This window comes from Saccopteryx leptura, chromosome 2, assembly GCF_036850995.1.
Source record: "Saccopteryx leptura isolate mSacLep1 chromosome 2, mSacLep1_pri_phased_curated, whole genome shotgun sequence".
Taxonomy (NCBI): Eukaryota; Metazoa; Chordata; class Mammalia; order Chiroptera; family Emballonuridae; genus Saccopteryx; species Saccopteryx leptura.
In genome coordinates this window covers 216,867,070-216,886,171 of record NC_089504.1, presented here as the reverse complement: position 1 = coordinate 216,886,171, position 19,102 = coordinate 216,867,070, and the positions used below count along the sequence as shown (strand labels likewise).

Here is a 19,102-nt window from a genome sequence, read left to right as displayed (position 1 = left end):
TTTGGAGGGCTCTACCCTCAGGAATGGGATTAGTGCCCTAATAAAGGAGACCCCGGAGAATGCCTTCGCCCCTCATCATATGAAGACACGGTGAAAAGACAGCATCTATGAATCAAGAAGTGGGTCCTCACCAGACACTGAATCTGCAGGCACTTTGCTCTTGGACTTCCAGCATCTAGAACTGAGAAATAATTGTCTGTCGTTCATAAACCAGTCTATGGTTTCTGGTAGAGCAGCTCAAACTGACTAACAATCTACAGACATTCTAAGCACCATAATACAATATTATGATTTTTGTTTTAAACAGCCAGTTGTCTTTCAAAGAAATTATGAAAACAAACTTCAAGATAATTTTTTATAGTTAATACAAGCTTTCCATTTCTTGGTACTTTTATTTCTTCCTGTAGATCCCAACTTCTAACTGGTGTTATACCCCTTCAGCCTAGAGAATTTCTTTTCTATTTTAACATTTTTTGTCTGCACAACTGCTGATGACTAATTCCTTAGCTTTTGCTTCTCTGAGCATGTCTATTTTGCCTTCCTTTTGAAAGATAATTTTTCAGGGTATAAAATTCTGCATTCACCGTTTTGTCTTTTCAAAGATATTTAAAGGTATTGACTCGGTTTTTTTGTTTTGTTTTTGTTTTTTTCTGTCTTGCATGATTTCTGATGAGAAGTCAGCTTTTATTTTATCATTATCTCCTAGCAGGGAATGTGTCCTTTTCCTCTGACTGCTTTCAAGATGTTTTTCTTTTATGGATGGTTTCAGCAGTTTGACCCTGACATTTGTGGCCCTAGTTTTCTTTTTGTTTATTCTGCTTGGTATTGACTGAGCTTCTATGGTCCATGAATTTGGGTTTTCACCAAATTCATAAAATTTTCAGCTATTATTTCTTCAAATATATTTTATGCACCATTCTATCTCACCTCTCCTGAGACTCTAACAGATGTGTTAGAAAATTTGGTAAGGTCCTTTAACTGATTAGCTTTGTTATTTTTTTTTCATCTTTTTTCTTTCTACTGTCTAGATTGGATAGTTTTTATTGATTTGTCCTCAATTTCCCTGACTCTTCTGCTGATGCCAAACAGCTCTAAGCCCCATAATGAATATTTTTATTTCAGATATATTTTTAAATTCTAATTTATTATTTGACTGTTATTCATAGATTTCTCTCTTGAGATTCCCCACTTGCTTACTGTTTACTAGCATCTTTTTTTTTAGTCCTTGGACTAAATTGTGGCATTAAAGGCTCAATCTGCTAATTTCAATGTCTTTGTCATTTAGGGTTTGTTTTGTTTTTTGTTTGTTTGTTTTTCATTTATCTTGCTACAGCTTCTACAATTATGTGTAACACATTAAAGTCCACAGATGGAGTAAGACCTTTGCTCTGCAAAAAAGGATCAGTCTTTAATAGATTTTAGCAAAAGTCTTGTCATTAGTACCATAATCGATTCGTTTATTGGATCAGAGTTTACCCTGACCAGAATTTTTCTTGAATCTAGTCTTGTGGGGTCACTGGATGTACTGTCAAAGCCCAGACGTGGTGAACCAGAATTGACCCTCTTTGACTTCACAATAATTAAACTTTCCCACGGATGTCTTGTCACAGTGATATACACTGGTTATCACAGAATGGACAAAGTCCTGCCACCATGTGCAGTCAGCTGCTTGTCCTCAAATGCAAACTCATCTGAGGGCATTCTTAAGAGAATGTCATACCCACATCCTTCTCCCTCAAAATTGCCTTCATCACACCATAGCGGGCTGGGGGGGGGGGGGGGCTTGTTCAGAGGGAGGAAGAGTATGTGCAGACCTTTCCCCAGGGTAATTGTGCTGCTGCCCCATCTTTTCTTTTTTAATTAATTTTTAGAGAGGGAAGGGAAAGAGAGAAAAAAATATCAATCTGTTGTTCCATTTATTTATGCATCTATTGGTTGATTCTTGTATGTGCCCTGACTGGGGATGGAACCTGCAACTTTGGCATGTCAGGATGACACTAACAAACTGAACTACCCAGCCAGGGCTGCACATCTTTGCAGCCCTAAATGGGAACATGACTTGGCCATGTTGTGACTTAGCCTTGTCTCTAGATCACACAGCCACTTTGGGTTATTAGGAGAATTAAATGATCAACGTATACAAACCACTTAGAACAGTACCTGGAACGTAATAAAAGCCCAATAAAGATTGTTATGGTTGTCGCAATCTGCAAAACAATAAAGGAAAATTGCATTGCCAGCTGTCCCAGAGACTACTCCCCTTTCAGACATTTTTCTGCTTGCAGACTAAGCCTGAGAAGGAGAGGACATGGGGAGAATTGTACCCAAACATCTGAAATCAAAGTTTTACTCTCCAAAACTGAAAGGGGAAAACTCCATTCAATTTCATCCCCTGAGGAGCAGCCTAGACAGGTGCAAAACACCCTCCAAAATCGCAGATGTGCTCATCAGGGTCCTTCTTCTACTTTGCTATCTTTGTCACATAGGAATGGCTGACAGCATCTAGTCAAAGTCACACCAATCATCAGGAACATCTGTCCATTTGCCTGCTGATAAACATGAATGATTTCTCAGTAGGACAGATCATAGAAAGGGATCTTGTGCCTTTAAGAAGCGAGGCGAGGTCACTGTTAACCATATAACTTTATTGTGCTCCTGGGTTATAAAGGAAACGTCTTCATTCTACACATCTATTTTATGACATTCATAAACAGTGAATTGCCGATGACTGTGCCCTGGGCCAGGACATCCTCGACCGGCTGGAGGGGCCGGGAGAGCAAGAATGGAACAGGTGAGTTTGGCCCCTCTTGCTCTCCTGGAAGAGGGTGGTGACACCTCATGAAGGAGCAGAGAGGGGCAAACAGGGAGCCCCCCTCCAAGCCCTCCCTAGGCAGAGCCTTGGAAAGAACAGAAATAAATGCACACACACACACACACACACCCCGATCAGGGCCTCGGGAGCCTCTCTCTTTGGGGCCAAGCGGTGTGAGTTATTTTCCGTCATGCAAAGTAAAACACCCTTCCTGAAGGGAGAGCAGTGTTTTGTTTTTCATGCTTTGGGCAAGTATCTGTTAACGTAGTTACTTCTTGGAGGATGCTCAACAGCTCGCTCCATCGCTTCATTTGAGACTGATGGCTCATTTCATCGTATTAACAGCATCAAAACACAACAGTGTGTGAGCCACCATTGCCTACATATCAAGAGGGATGGGACCAATGGTAAATTCCAGGGTGCCTCAAATATACCCATGGGTGTTGTTCGTCCCATCCTTAAAGGTCAAAACTGTGGGGTTCAAATGCCCGTGCTGACATCTGTGCGCTTTCCTCTGTGCAGGTTGATGGCCAGCAGATTGGGCCAGGTTTGCGTTCATTTGCCCAGGGAGAGAAACGTAGGCATCCCCGCCAGCTCAGGTGTGTGGAGGACGAAAGAATGGTGGTCATTGATTGTTCTATGCAGCACAGGATGAAGCGATATGCCAGCGGGCTGGCCAGCTGAATTAGTGCGTCATGTTAAACTAATCTTTAGACCAGGAATTATAGGTTGTGCTGTTCTGTGGATCATTTAAAGCAGATTTTCATGTCATTCTGTGCTGGGGAGACGGTATTCTCTGAAACAAGTAAACAATTCCTGGAAGGGGTGGGAGAGGCAGAGCCGGGTTTCTTGAACTGTCTGCAGCAGCTCAAGGCGGAGTCTGGGCCCCAGCCTCCAGGCTTCGGGAAGTGCAGGACTCCAGTAGACTCTGCCCTGGGCACTCATGAGAACAGGTGAGTAAATACCACAGGGAAGGGGCCCATCCTGCCCATGAACCTCAAGAACCCCAAGAGCAACTCCGCAGTCATCTCCAGGGGTTAGGTGGCTCCAGCTCCAGTCCCCTTGGTTCTGTTCTGGGGGTCAGGTCCTGAGGTGACTGTGCAGACGCATGGCCTGAAGCTGGGCTGATTCGGCAGCATCCTAAAAACTGGGCCCAGCCTCTGCCAGTTTGCACAATTAGCCTGGAATGAAATTAAACTAAACTCTAATGTGTGAGACACTCTACCAGCCCCAGCATGTGCCTATCGGTGCCTGTCACCTAAGAGGCCAGCCAGACAAGCTAATTTAGGCCAGTCCAGGTGTAAGCAGGCAAACAGCAGCCCAGACTTGAAGAAGCTGACAGTGAGCCCATTCAAACTTCTGTTGTTTGGTGGTCTGAATATTTAGCCTTCATGAAGCCATCGGTGCCTACCAGTCCTTCATAGTGAGCTTGCAGCAGTGCCCTTGCAGTCTGCTCTATGCCCAGACTTGGGGACATGTCTGGATAATATGCTAGCTGTTTCCAGGAGCAGTTTCCTCTGGAGAACATGTGATTGGCCCTCCCCTGGCCTCCAGCTGTGTGGCTCTGCATTAGTCCATGCTGACGTCCCATCTCTCAGAATCTCATTTCCATTCTCCCAATTTCCCAAAAACTTCCAGGACCCCACAGACCCAGTTACGTCCAACCCTGAATTGCCGGCACCCCTGGCTTTTGCTGGCTATTCTTAAAGCTATTAAGAAATTCTCAAAGCAAAATTAATTTTTAAAATTACATATATGCCATGCAGCATGGGGAGGGGGGTCCTATATAATGTCAGGTTTTTTCTGATAGGACATAGTTTGACCACAGTGGTTGGGAATGACTAACCTTTGCAATTGAAACCTACTCCGAGGGTTCCAGAGGTATGGGGGGGGGGGCTGAAGGGCACATTCCAGACACTGCAGCAGGGTGCTGTCATTTCTCAACCTGGAGGTGGTGATCCGGGACTCAGCCTGTCACCCCCAGGGAATGGGAACTCACCGGGGAAAGGCAAGAAAGAGCTACCAGTAACGCTTAGTGATACAATAACATCTGTGGCTCTCAGCAACCCTTAATGATATAATAGCTGTAGCTGACAGCAACATTTAGTGGTTTAATATTAACAACAGCAGCTAATACAAACAGCACTCATCACAGTCCTTGTCTGGCATACTCTACACACATTAAATCACAGTTTGTTTGTAAGTCCTGGAATCCACTGGGAGGAAACAGTGGCCACTGCTGGAATTGCGACGAGCGGGGTGGGAGGGAAGGCCTCCATTTCCTGATTGGGACTCTGTGTATGGATGTGTGGAGGGTGGGGGGTCCCTTGTGCGCAGAGACATTTTTGCTCCTTTCCTGGTGCAAAAGAATGCAGACCGTGCATCGTCTAAAGAGAAGCCCTCACTTCTCCAATCAGTGTGAGCACACAACCCGGGCCCTTTCTGCAAACAGCTGAGATGTTGGCATGGGGGGACACACCAGCTGAGGTGTAGGTCTTACCTGCACCAGAATATGAATGTCTGCCCTTTAGCCTGTGCCATAAGGAGAGAAGGTATGAGATGAAGTGACGAAAAGCATTAGTATTACTTGGAAATGAAATTTAAGCATTAAAATCCTGTAATGCTCAAAGGATCCCACCTCAAAAGTCCAAAGGAAAATATCTCCTTAACTTCTTTCCTCCATTCTCTCTATAAAATGTTTTATTAAACTTTTTATTTTAAAATAAAGATATGCACACACAGTTGTAAGAAAAATACACAGCATGCAGCCTTTACCCACTTTCCCACAATGTTAATGTCTTTGCTAGCTGCAGGGAGATGTCCCAGTCAGGCTGTTGATGCTTGTACAGTCCAGATACAGAATGCTCCCTCCCACAAGGGTCCCACACACTGCTCTCTTGCAGCCACACCTAGATCCCTTCCATTCCCCATCAGCTCCTCATCCCCCCTGGCAATCCCTAATTTGTTCTCAATTTCTATCATTTTGTCATTTCAAGAATGTTCTATAAATGCAGCCATTCAATAGATGACTTTGAGATTGGCTTTCTTCACTCAGCACCATTCTCTGGAAATTCATTGAGGTTGTGTGTATCGATAGGCCAGCCCTTTTTACTGCTCAGCTGTGTTCCAGGTGGACTACAGTTTGTTTATTCACCCACTGAAAGGCCTATGGGTTTTCCCTAGTTTGGACCATTACAAAGCTCAGAACATCACATACAGGTCTTTGTGTAAATATAAATCTTCATGTCTCTGCTCTGGGGTGCAGTTGCTATTTGGGACCATTACAAAGCTCAGAACATCACATACAGGTCTTTGTGTAAATATAAATCTTCATGTCTCTGCTCCGGGTGCAGTTGCTAAGTCATATGGTAATTGTATATTTAGGACTTTTTTTATTTTTTAATTTTTTTTACAGAGATAGAGAGAGTGTCAGAGAGAGGGATAGATGGAGACAGACAGACAGGAACGGAGAGAGATGAGAAGCATCAATCATCAGTTTTTTGTTGCAACACCTTAGATGTTCATTGATTTCTTTCTCATATGTGCCTTGACCGTGGGCCTTCAGCAGACCTAGTAACCCTTTGCTCGAGCCAGCGACCTTGGGTCCAAGCTGGTGAGCTTTTGCTCAAACCAGATGAGCCCGCGCTCAAGCTGGTGACCTCGGGGTCTCGAACCTGGGTCCTCCACATCCAGTCCAACACTCTATCCACTGCACCACTGCCTGGTCAGGCACATCTTTAGGACTTTTAAGAAGCTGACAAACCATTTCCCAGAGTGGCTGTACCATTTTCCATCCCCACAGGCAATGTGTGTGATCCCGTTTCTCCACATCTCAACCAGCATTCGGGTGGTTACTATTTTTTATGTAAGCCTTTTTTGATAAATGTGCAGTGAATCTCTCTGGGGTTTTGATTTGCATTTCCTAATGGTTAAAGATGCTCGTATCTTTTCATGACCTTATTCTCCGTCTGTATATATGCTCTTCAGTAGAATGTATACTGGTGTTTCTTGCCCATTTCACATTGAGTTGTTTTGGTTTTTACTGTTGAATTAGGACTATTGTCTTCATATTCTACATTCAAGTCTTTTTTAGATGTGTAATTTTCAAATATTTTCTCCAAGACCAGTATTTATTTCCTCATCCTCTGAACACAGTCTTCCTCAGAACACAAGTTTTCATTTTGATGCAGTACAGTTTTCCAATTTTTGTTTTTATGGACTGTGGTTTTTGTGTCAAGTCTAAGAATTCTCTGCATCGCCCAAGATCTTGAAGGCTTTTCTCCCGTTTTTTTCTAAAAGTGTTACAGTTTTATATTTTACACTTGTGGTTCATTTAGCATTAATTTTTATATAAAATGTGAGATTTAGGTGGAGGCTTGCTTTTCTGCCTGTGAATATTCCATTGCTTCAGCACCAGCTGTTGAAAAGACTCTCCCCTCCATTGAACTGCTTTTGCACATTGGTCAAAATCAGTTGTGCAAATTTGTGGGTATGATCCTGGGTCCTCGGTCCTGCTCCGCTGATCTTTGTGTCTATCCCTGAGTATCTTTCCTAATATCACACAATTACTGTAGCTGTATTATAGGTCTTAAAAATAGGTTGGCAATTTCTCCCGTTTTATCTTCTTTTTCAAAATTGTTTTAGCTATTCTAGTTCCTTTTTATTTCCATATAAATGTTGGGAAAACTTGTCTATTTCTACAAAAAAGAAATCCTGCTGGGGTTTTGATAGAAATTGTGTTAAACTTGTCTATCAACTTGCAGAGAATTGACACCTTTACTATGTTGAAGCTTCCAGGTAGATCTCCTCATTTATTTATAGCCCCTCTGATTTCTTTCATGGGAATTTTGTGCTTTTCGGCACCCATCTTCTGCATATGCTTATTTAAATTTGCACCTAAGTTGTTGTTTTTTAAGTGTTCATAAATGGTATTGCAGTTTAAGGTTAGTGCCTGTATGATCATTGCTAATATAGGTAAATACAACCGATTGTATATGTTCATCTTCTGTCCTGTCACCTTACTGAACTCACTCATTCATCCTCAGAGGCTTTTTTGGCAGATCCCTTAGGCATTTTCTGTGTAGACAGTTATGTCATCGGCAAACAGGGACAAGTGAATTTCTTCCTGTCTGATCTGCATGCCTTTTACTTCTTTTTCTTGCCTTGCTGCACTGGCTGGCCCTGCCAGCACAGCGTGGAATGAGGACCTCAAGAGCACGTCCTTGGGCAAGAATAAATTGATAGTTATATGAACTTGTTGCAGTTCTTACCTTTGTCACAGTCCCGGGCAAGAAATAGTCAGTTTCACCATCAATGCTCGCTGTAGGTTTTTTGTCGGTTCTCTTTATCAGCTTGAAGGAGTTCCCCTCTTTTCCTGTTTTTTTCTAAGGGCTTTATCATGAACAGGTATTGAATTTCTTCAGGTGCTTTTTATGAACTAGTTGATAGAACCATATTTTTTTTTCTTCTTTAGCCTGTTAATATAGTCGATGACATTGATAGATTTTTGAATATTGATCCGGCCTTCCCTCCCTGAAATAAACCTTACTTGGTCTCTATGGATAATTATTTTTATATATTGCTGAAGCCTATTTGCTAATATTTTTAAGGACTTTTACATCAGTACTCATGAAGGATATTGGTCTGTAGTTATCTTTTTAGTTACCTTTGTCTGGATTTGGTTATCAAATTCATACTAGTTTCATGAAATGAATCTTGTTTTCTGGAAAAAAATTGTTAAGATCTGTGTTACTTCTTCTTCAGATGTTTGATACAATTCTCTAGTGAAACCATCTGTACCTGGAAATTTCTTGTGGGAGAGTTTTTAAATTCTAAATTTAATTTCATTAATAGTTATAGACTGTTCACATTACCTGTGAACAGTCTATATTGGGTGAGTGTGGTGGTTCCTGCTTTTCCAGGAACTGGTTCATTTTCATCTCAGATGTCAAATGTATGTACATAAAGCTGTCTGTAATGTTCCCTTCTGATGTCTGGAGGGTCTGTAGTGACCTTCTGGTTTTCATTCTGATTTTGGTGATCTATGTCTTCTCTCCGTGTCCCTCTGTCAGTCTTCCTAGAGATTTGTCAGTTTATTGGTATTTTTAAATAATCAGCTCTTCCTTTCATTGATTTTCTACATTGCATTTCCGTTTTCCATTTCATTGATTTCTGCTCTTTGTTATTACTTTCCTTCCTTCTGCTATTGTTGTAGATTTATTTTGCTCCTCTTTTTCTGGGGCTTTTAGATTATTGAGTGGAGATTTTTCCTCTCTTTTAATGTAAGTTTTTGGTGCTGTCCATGTCCCTCTTGGCACTGCTTTAAGTATATCTTGTGGCTTAATTTTGATGTGTTGGGTTTTCATTTTCATTTGGCTTAATGCCTTTTTAAATTTCCCTAGACTTCCTCTTTGATCCATGGATTTCTTAGATATGTACTGTTTCCTTTTCAAGTGTTTGAAGGTTTTCCTGCTATCATTTCTGTCATTGATTTCTAGTTTGATTTCTTATGGTCAAAGAACATACTTTATATGGTTTCAGTTCTTTTAAATTAATTGAGGTTTTCTTTACGGTCCAAGATGTGGACTATCTTGGCACATGCTTTGTAGGCACCTGAAAAGTGTGTGTGTGTGTGTTCCACTATTGTTAGGTGGAGTAGTCTATAAATGTCAATTGTTTGATGACCTTCTAAATTTATCTCAAGACTTTGAGATCATTAACTCTGGAAGATTATGTGATGTATTACTTCTGCCAAAGATTTTAGAATAAGTGATCTGAAATCCTGCTGATTCATCAAGGAGGCTTGTGAAGCCTTCTCATGGGTGGTTCTCATCATTAGACTCACTAATTTTCTTCCCTGGTTAGGTGTGAGTATTTCAGAAGCCTAGGGGCTTGGATCAGTCAGCAGCTCCACAGATGGCTCTATGAAAGTTTTCTGGCTGACATGTTTACTCTTAGAGTCTGAACAAATACAACAAAATGTAATTTTTCTTCTCAAGTCATAGAATACTTAAGCCATAGGGAGCCTTGAGTCATCTGGTATACCCTTTTATCCAGAGTTCAATTTGATTGATTTTTTAGTTTTTTAATAAAATTAACATGTTTATTATAGAAATATATAAGATATAGAAATAAGATATAAAAATAAGAAATAAAATTTGTGTGTAATCTAACAACCAAACTATAACCATTATTATTGTTTTAGAATGTATCCTCCCAATGTCTTCAAAAATAGGATCACACTGTTCTACAATATTTTGTTGTTGTTGTTTTAGCGATAGGTGTGAATGAGAAGCAGTCAATGAACAACTAAGGTGCCATAACTATAAGTTAATGCTTCTCATCTCTCTCCCTTCCTGTTTCTCTCTCTCAAAAAAAAAAAATAGACTTGAATATTTTCCAAGATGTTATTTCTGATAGCAGAATATGATTACACAGTACAGCTATGTCATCATTTACTTAATGTCCAGTCGATGGACATACAGGTTGCCACATTTTTCGTTATGTGAAATAACACTGATGGATATCTCTGTGCACATACATGATGATTTCCTAGAAACAGAAATGGAGACACTACATCAAAGCGTATGAACATTATTAACTTTTGAGCCCCCTTGCCCAATTGGATTATTAGGATTTGTTTGTTTGTTTGTTTGTTTGTTTGGACAGGTTTCTTTTGTTTTTAGTGAAAAGTTAGGCATAGAGTCAACACAATGAAGTCGGGACTAAGCTTCATGTAGGCTATCAGTGATTTAGGACATGAACTGATGGCGAGCTGGAGCCAAGGAACGATCGCTCCCTTCCCAGGAGCATAGACTTGCTAGAAAAGACAGGTCTGTGAGCATCTACAACTTCCGGTGAAGTATCTGGCATTGGGCCAGTCAGGAAACAGGAAACCAAGCAGGTTATATTCAGCTTGGGACCTGAGCCTTGTAAAACCAATCACCCAGCCTGGTTTTGCATGCCAAGTAACAAAGGGACAGACTTTCTCCTGCTTCCGCTCTCAGGATCCTCCACAAGAACACCGTGTGAGGCACTTGAAATATGCCTTGAGCTTGCTTTGTCATAGTAATTGCCCTCATAAAATGAATCAGGGCACCAAGTGAAAACATCCCCTATTTAGAGACTCAGTCCTGCCTGCATTTGATAGCTGGTGCCGACGATGGGAGGGTCATAGCCCTGGCCACTCTGCTGAGAGGCCATTAAAAGACAGGTTTGTGGCCCAGAGCAGTCCAAGAAGGAAAGAGCATTTGGAGGTAGACAGGAGAAGTCTTGGGGTGCTGACAGGGTGCCAGAGCTTCTGTCCAAGTAAGGCAGGCAGCTCCTCCTCATGCCAGCAGTTCAGGCCATGCTGGTCCACAGACCCTATCCTTTGTCCATCTGTCTTTCTTTTTTGGTCTGTAGAAAAAGAAGAGTTAATCCAGAGCATGCTGACCCAGGCTGCAGAACAGTTCTCAAGGTACAGACTCTTTAAATCCGTAATCTCCAAAGATGTATGCTTGTTCTTTTAATGGTGTCTGTGGCCTTTCCTGAGGCTGTCTCAGCCAGCAGACACTTACCTGGAGGAGCTGCCTTCCAAGCTCAATTCTTCTGTGATTTCTACAACTAAGCCAGTTGGGTGGGATCCAGGAAGCATGCGCCTTATAGCAAAGACCGTGTGAGATGGGCACTTTGAGAATGAGAGCTCAGGTTGGCAAGAATTTTCTCGACTGGTTCTTCTGAGAGTTCAGCCTACAAGAATGAACAGTGTTTTTAAAATAGGTTTTCTCATGGAGATTCTGCATAGACATGGGTCCTTTTCATTCTGGGTTATCCCGCCAGTGGTAGACTCACAACTTGCTGATTTGCCGTTTCTCAGTTATTTCATGATGGCCTCCCACTGCCCCAGGGGAATGCAAACGGGAAAGGGCATATGGGTGGTAGTTTCTTAACGCCCAAGAACTGTTTGACTGACTGGGTTGGAGCCTGGAAGGGGCACACCAGGTCCCCTGAAGGTTGTCTGTGCCCGGGGGAAAGGAGCAGGGTGGGGCCATCCATCCCAGCTGAAAGCAGAGCACCCCCTTCCCAGAGCATGTGCTCACTCCCAGGTATAGGAAGGGAACATTCCCACCAGCATGGTACTGCTGTGTGTTCCCACCTGGGAAATATACCCTCCAGATAGTCTGAGGGTGTCTCTCTTTCCTCCCCTCTACCCTCAAACAGCACAAGTCCCTTAAAAGCAACTCCTAGTATCTTTGTGCCCACCCTTCACCTGTGTACCTGCACGCCTCCCCCCTGGCAGTGTTCAACAGCTGTTTGATAACCCATTTTAACGCCAAGAGTCTTATGTCTTATGTCTTGTCTTCTCTCTTTTTTTTTTTTTCATGTCTAGAGCATTTAAAATCAACGAACTCAAAGCTGAAGTTGCAAATCACTTGGCAGTGCTAGAGAAACGAGTGGAATGTGAGTGGGGCTTTTGTTTCCTTTTCACTTATCTGTCTTTTAACCTCTTATTTAAATTAACCTCGTAAACCAGTGGGGAGAGGTCAAGGAAATTGTGATGTCTTTTCTTTCTGATGCTTAAAAATTAATGTTAACAAAGGCTTGTCCAGTGACTAATCCAAGCATTTTAAAAGTAGAAAGTACAGCCCTAGCTGGGTAGCTCAATTGGTTAGAGCATTGTCCCTATACACCAGGGTTGCGGGTTTGGTCCCCAATTGGGACGCATGCAGGAATCAAACAATGAGTGCATGGACAGGTGGAGCAATGAATCAATGTTTCTTTCTCTCTCTCTCTCCCCCTTCCTCTCTATAAAATCAAACTAATTTTTAAAACAAAAGTAACAAGTACAGGGTAGCCTGTTACATGTTACAGTAACAACTTATAAACAAAGCATTCCTTCCATGCAGAAGAGAACAGCATGAAAACAGGAAGCCCTTCATTTAGACCTCTCTGGAGAGGAGCTTCACCTGATTATCTTGTGTCTCTTTTTACATGACTGAGGACACGCCCACACACACTCTCTGGTTGCCAATTCTGGAGGAATATATCTACTATCATTACCTCTCGGTTCCTTGTCACCACAAAAGAAAGCAGAAAACCTGCTAGTACGCAAGGAGAGTCAATTCAAGTCTTGATTCAGTGACCAAACAGCTAAAATTCTGGAAGGAAAACAGCCTCAAGTCACATATCCTCTGTGTCTTAATCCATAAATAAGGAGCTGTACTCGAATCTCACGACTCCCTATCCAACTCCCAACGCAGAAGGCTCTTTGTCAATGTCAGGGCAAAGGGTAACAGTTTAAGGCACTGTATTTATTAACTTCGGGGAGAACCAAACAAAATTCAGACCCAAGGCCATTAGGGTTGTGGCGGCATCAGACACTGTGCGGCTGATTCATATTCATAAGACTTGACTGAATGTCACTTCTCATTATCTTGTATGAATTGCTTGGGGTGTTTTTCGAGAAAAGAAATTCAGGATAGTGCAAAAACCAGTTCACCTAAGTAACCTGTAACATGTCACAGTCACACTTTACAAAGTGCGTTGACATTTTCTAAATATTTTTTGCCATTCAAACTTCAAAACAGTTTTATTTTCTCCATTGACGATGGAGAAGCCACATATAAGTGATTTGCTCAAGTTCACTCAGCAAATTAGAAAAGTAAATAAATCTGGGACCAGCACCAGGGTCCAGGCAGGGCTGCTCTAGCTGCCTGTTGCTTGTCCTTCAGTGATATGTCTCTTTCCTCCACTCCTAGCTGGGGTCCCCCACAAGGAGGCCTGAGAAGTTAAGTTAGGAAGCAGGCTGCAGGCAGCCAGGCCTTGCAGCTGCAGCCACCAACACTGGTTGTGGCTGCTTTGAACAGAAAAGGGTTTTTTTTCAAAAGGATTTTGGGGAGTTCTCATGGTCACCAGGAGGGCCCAAGAACAGGGCTGGGCTATGCAGCAGGAAGGATGCCCAAATCCCAGCAGAGCTGACCCTGTGGGAGTGCTGAGATGCTGGATCTGAGCCCCTGTGTATGAGGCCTACCCCAGCACCACACTCTGTTCTGAGCCACCCACGGCCCCCATGGCCCCTGCTATAGATGTCAGGCTGCTTCAGACTCTAAATCAGGACAGAGGGGGACCGTGTGCCCACAGCCTACCTGAAAGAGAAGCCAGAGAAAGTGCATTAGTGTTCTGGGGCTGTCATGACAAAGTACGACAAACTGGGAGGCTTAAAACAACAGCAATGGATTCCCCAATAGTTCTGGGGGCCAGAAGTCCGAATCAGGGAGTCTTCAGGGTTGGTTTTTTCTGGAGGTTCTGTTCCAGGCCTCATCTAGCTTCTAGTGGCTGCCAGCTACCTTGGCTTATGGCCAAATCACTCTAAACTCTTTCCGTAGGGCCTCTCTTCCCTGCATCTGTGTCTGAAGTCCCTTCTGCCTGTCTCTTATAAAGACACCTGTCTTTGGATTTAGGAACCATCTGAATCCAGGATGATCTTATCTTGACAAATCTGCCAAGAACCTTTTTCTAAATAAGGGCCCATTCACAGGTTTTGGGACTTAGGGTGTGAGCACATATTTGGCGGAAGGACACAGTACAAGTCACTAGAGTGGCGGTTGGCATTTCCACGTTCTGAAATGGGAGGTGAGCTCACCAAGCCCCACAGAGCAGGGAGCTCTCCAGACATGGGAAAGGGTTCAGCCAAAGAACAGGAAATGAAAAACATTTGCTGCTAAGTCCCCATCTACAGAAGGGAAAGTCACAGTCACCACCAGGCATGCAAATGTCCAGGAGTAGCAGGTATTACCCGCTTTGCCTTCTCTCCTCCAGCTCCATCCGATTCCCCCTGCCCTCTGCCCATCTCCCACGCACCACAAAGAAGCCAGCTCCAAACCCCACTGTTACTTGAAAACAGACAAGTTGAAAAGGCCATGAAGGAATTTTTAAAACTTCTACAGAGAGCTGCTATATTAACATCAATTTGGGTGGCTTCCAACATCTGGCCGTGGAGATAATGATCAGGCCAAGGAGAGTTTTTATTTTGCCTTCAAATGTCACATAAATTAAGGACCATTAAAGGGCACAGCCTATAGGACCTTCTCCCCTGGCCTGTCTGAGCCCCTGAATTCTCCAGGACTGGCTTATTCGTCTGCAGGAAGGCATCTCCCTGCAGGGCCATTGGGTAAACCACAGAAATCCTGCAAATTCACATGATTACCTAGAAGAGGCACCACTTCTTCTTCTCTGAACTCAGGTTCGCCATGTAGGTGGAAATTACTGCTGTTTCTAGCACCAAGACCCAGGATAAGGGAATGAGATGGAGGGAGCTGGCCTCTCTCAAGAGTAGAGAGGAGGAGGGAATGGTCTAGGAACTGTGAGGCTGGCCATAGCTCCCCTACAGCCCCACTTTGGAGCCTCTGCTTCTGCTATCCGGTGGCTTCCACACCTCCTCCTGGCTGCCCACCTCTCATCAGGCACATGGCCTGAAGGTTCACACCCCCAGGAGACAGCCACCAATTCCAAAGGGCTGTCAACCTCCTTGAATTCCACCTGCCTTTGGGCTGGTCTTCTGGTGCTTCTGGCTGCCACCTCCCGGTCTCCAAGAGCCTGCACACTAGCCCAGAGGTGGCAGGGTTGTCTCGTCTGCGCTAAGCCCCAGAGGATATGAGTTCCTTGGAGCCTCCCAGGAAAGCAGGGCCTTACCCCAAGGATGTGGCTGACTGGGCCATGGCAGATAGCCCGGAAGGGGAAAGAGGAGTCCTTTTGAAGGGAGGGTTCTATAGCTAGACCTCTCATGCAGATCATTTGGGGAAAAGGTCATCCTTTGCCCAAAGCTACTCAGAAGATCACTCCTGCCCCTGCACAGAGCATGCTGGCCTGGGCCGCTGGCCTGAGATGGCTGCTCGTAACATGCCTGTTCCAGCTCCACTGGGCCCAAGCCAGATATAGACTCTCTCACACACATATGAACATCTAAACACACAGCGAGACGCTGGCACATGCACTCATATGCATATACACCCCCACATGCACACACATGTAAACACACAGGCACATATACTTGCACACCCCCACATACATACACATATAAACACACACACTTCCTCTGGTATGTAAGAGCCCTTGTTAGCTGTACTGCCTCTCAAGTTCGAAGAGGCATCCAGCTAGCATGGGCCTTGTATAGGCCACATTACATTGTTTGACTTGTTTTAAATGGAATTTTCTGCTTTTTTTCCCACCTTCTCAACATATAAATCTCCTGAATCACATGTAAATTTCTCCATGGCCTTAATTCATGTTAAAAAGGTTTTCTTCTCGCCTGACCAAGCGGTGGTGCAGTGGATAGAGTGTCGGACGGGGATGTGGAGGACCCAGGTTCGAGACCCCAAGGTCACCAGCTTGAGCACGGGCTCATCTGGTTTGAGCAAGGCTCACCAGCTTGAGCCCAAGGTCGCTGGCTCGAGCAAGGGTTTACTCGGCCTGCTGTGGTCCCACAGTCAAGGCACATATGAGAAAGCAATCAATGAACAACTAAGGAGTCGCAACAAAGAATTTATGTTTCTCATCTCTCTCCCTTCCTGTCTGTCCCTCTCTCTGTCTCTGTAAAATGTTTGCCTTCTTCAAGGAGTCTGGGGTCCTACTTAGCTTAGAGAATATTTTGTAAACAGAGGACACTCATGTCCTCACCTTGCTTCCTGGTTCATCACAGGGACTTCACTTCCTTCCTTGTTTGCTGGACACTGGCCTCTGTGCCGGGGTCCCTGCAGATGTGCACAGGGCAGCCCTGTGCCCAGGGCCTGGACCAAAATCTAACCATGGGCCATGCAGATCGTGCCAACAATCCAAGAGACTCAAAGTCAAAACCAGATCTTGCTTTTCTCATCACTTGGGAAATGTGCTTTATGTGAATTCTTTAGTAAAAGTCTTTGGAGGAAATGTTGAAACATGGCTCACGGCTCACGTGACTTTAAACAGCTTTCACTAGCCCTGCAGCTGAAGGAGGGCTTTGCCGCCCCCAGGGGCCTCTTCCCTGAGCCCAGTGAGGCCAGTAGAGACCAGTGTAGAACAGAGCCGCCTCCGTGCCTGTTCTGCTTCTCCTGCCTGCTGAGTTCCTGTCCCCAAAGCCAGCATTTCTCTTAGAAACATCCTTAAAGGTTCCCCCACCACGATGGCAGCCTCTGACTTGCCCAGGGAACCACCTTTAAAGTCCGCATGAGGACAGCCGGGTTTCCAGGTGTACTCATCCTGCCAGCCCTGCCTGGGCCTGATGGGGGAGAAAGAAGTGCAGCCTCCAGTGCTGGAAGAGGCTGGGGAGCCTCTGCTTTAGTTTGGGTTTCTGGTCTGTGCTCACCTCTGTTTAAGGTTCGAGTTTAATGGATGAGTGGGGCCACATGTATGAAATTGACATAGAGTCTCAACTCAAGTCTCACCCGAGTCTATACAGGACTCTTCAGGGGGGAAGCCCAGCTCCTCTGGTGGGCCTTCTCTCTCCGCTGGGCAGGGGACAGGCAAGGCTGGATTGGGTCCAGGAGATAGGCTGTGCAATCCTCCAAGGACAGCCTGGTATCTGGGAAAGGACTGGGAGGCAAGAGCCTGATGATCAGCAGTGTCTGGCCAGCCAGGAGCTGTGGAAGCATCTCAGCCCACTCACCCCCTGTTCCGCTCTTTAATCCCATGACTAGTTGTTTTTCTCTTCCATTGATTAATGCACGACTTTTGCTATCTGGTTACTCACTATTAATTTCCTTGGCAACTAGGCTCTTAAATGCTGGATCTGTGGAATTCAAAGTAGTGATACTATACTGTGTGGCCCACAAGGCTTAATTTTTTTATTTTTATTTATTTATTTATTTATTTATTTTTGGTATTTTTCTGAAGCTGGAAACGGGGAGAGACAGTCAGACAGACTCCCGCATGCGCCCGACCGGGATCCACCCGGCATGCCCACCAGGGGCGACACTCTGCCCACCAGGGGGCCATGCTCTGCCCCTCCGGGGCGTCGCTCTGCCACGACCAGAGCCACTCTAGTGCCTGGGGCAGAGGCCAAGGAGCCATCCCCAGCGCCCGGGCCATCTTTGCTCCAATGGAACCTTGGCTGCGGGAGGGGAAGAGAGAGACAGAGAGGAAGGAGAGGTGGGGTGGAGAAGCAAATGGGCGCCTCTCCTATGTGCCCTGGCCGGGAATCGAACCCGGGGCCCCCGCACGCCAGGCCGACGCTCTACCGCTGAGCCAACCGGCCAGGGCCCACAAGGCTTAATTTTAACATCATCCCCAACAAATGTCCAGGGAATCTGATCAACATCCACTCTAATCAAACATCGCGCACCCACCTAACGCCATGGGCTGGGAGGCAGCTGCTAACACATGGAGTACCCTTGACTTACTGATAATGGGAAAAAGAAAATGAGAAAGCAGAACAAATAGCATGACCCCAATCTTGTAGTTTTAAAAGTAAGAGTAGATAGACAGATAGCTAATTAGAATACATGGGTCAGGGCGGTGGGGAGAAATTCTTAGAAAGATACATGTCAATATGTATAATATTAAATGGGCTGTGTTTTGCCCAGTAAGATCATAGATAAATTTAAAATACTTTTTGAGATGTTCTGTATGTCCCGTTTTCTACAATCACCACACTTTTTTGTATAAAATAATGTTTGAAATATAATATAAGCATGGACCTTGACTGGCAGGGCACAGCTGCCCCCATGGGCTCTACACAGCCAGCCTCATTTCTTTTCCATATCCATTCATGTCCCGGATCAAAGTCTACACCCCCATGCCAGGTCTCTTCTCCAAATCTATTCACTTCCTGGAGTTTTCTGCCCTCTCTGTGTCAGTAAGACCGAGGCCCTTCTTGCCACTGACATTGAATCTACCATTTGCTGACGTCAGTGTCCTCCTGGTGCACCCACAGACGCAGCTCCATTGTGGTTCTCTCCTCTGCGGGGTGATCATCCTACAGTGTGGTCCAAGGTCTGGAAGTGCCACCCACAGCGCCCCCCCTGTCCAAATGCAAACCAGGAAAGGTGTGTGTTGTTGTGTCTTTTCTTGCAAGAGGACCCGTGGCTTTCATTGACTTCCTAACCAGGTCTGTGGTGCAGAAGAGCTAAGAACAATCCCACTCCAAAGGGAGGTTGTGTGCTTAATGAGTGAACAGAGACATACCCAATGCCAAGTTCCCTACGTTTGCTCTGTGGCAACATGTCCGGCATAGGCCGCCAAGAGTCACCTCACTGGTTTGAACCACTTGCATTTATAGCCCCAGGCTGTGGTCCCATGTCCTGGTAGAGGAGGGACAGTGTCCCAGGTGTGGCACAG

At 44.6% G+C, this 19,102-nt stretch overlaps 1 protein-coding gene across 10 annotated transcripts in view; it reads left to right on the top strand.

Annotated features, from left to right (window-relative positions):
• PDE9A (phosphodiesterase 9A) overlaps positions 1-19,102 on the top strand; it is a 100,334-nt gene that overhangs the window by 46,579 nt on the left and 34,653 nt on the right. For 5 of the 10 annotated variants that reach the window (XM_066370093.1, XM_066370095.1, XM_066370094.1 and 2 more), the window contains 2 exons: positions 11,216-11,270; positions 12,183-12,253. In XM_066370093.1, coding sequence (XP_066226190.1) covers positions 11,216-11,270; positions 12,183-12,253 — 126 coding nt within the window. Of the gene's footprint in view, positions 1-2,708; positions 2,792-3,663; positions 3,766-5,180; positions 5,365-10,953; positions 11,025-11,215; positions 11,271-12,182; positions 12,254-19,102 lie in introns of those variants that run through there. The other 5 variants (XM_066370098.1, XM_066370097.1, XM_066370100.1 and 2 more) reach the window with 5 other exon arrangements.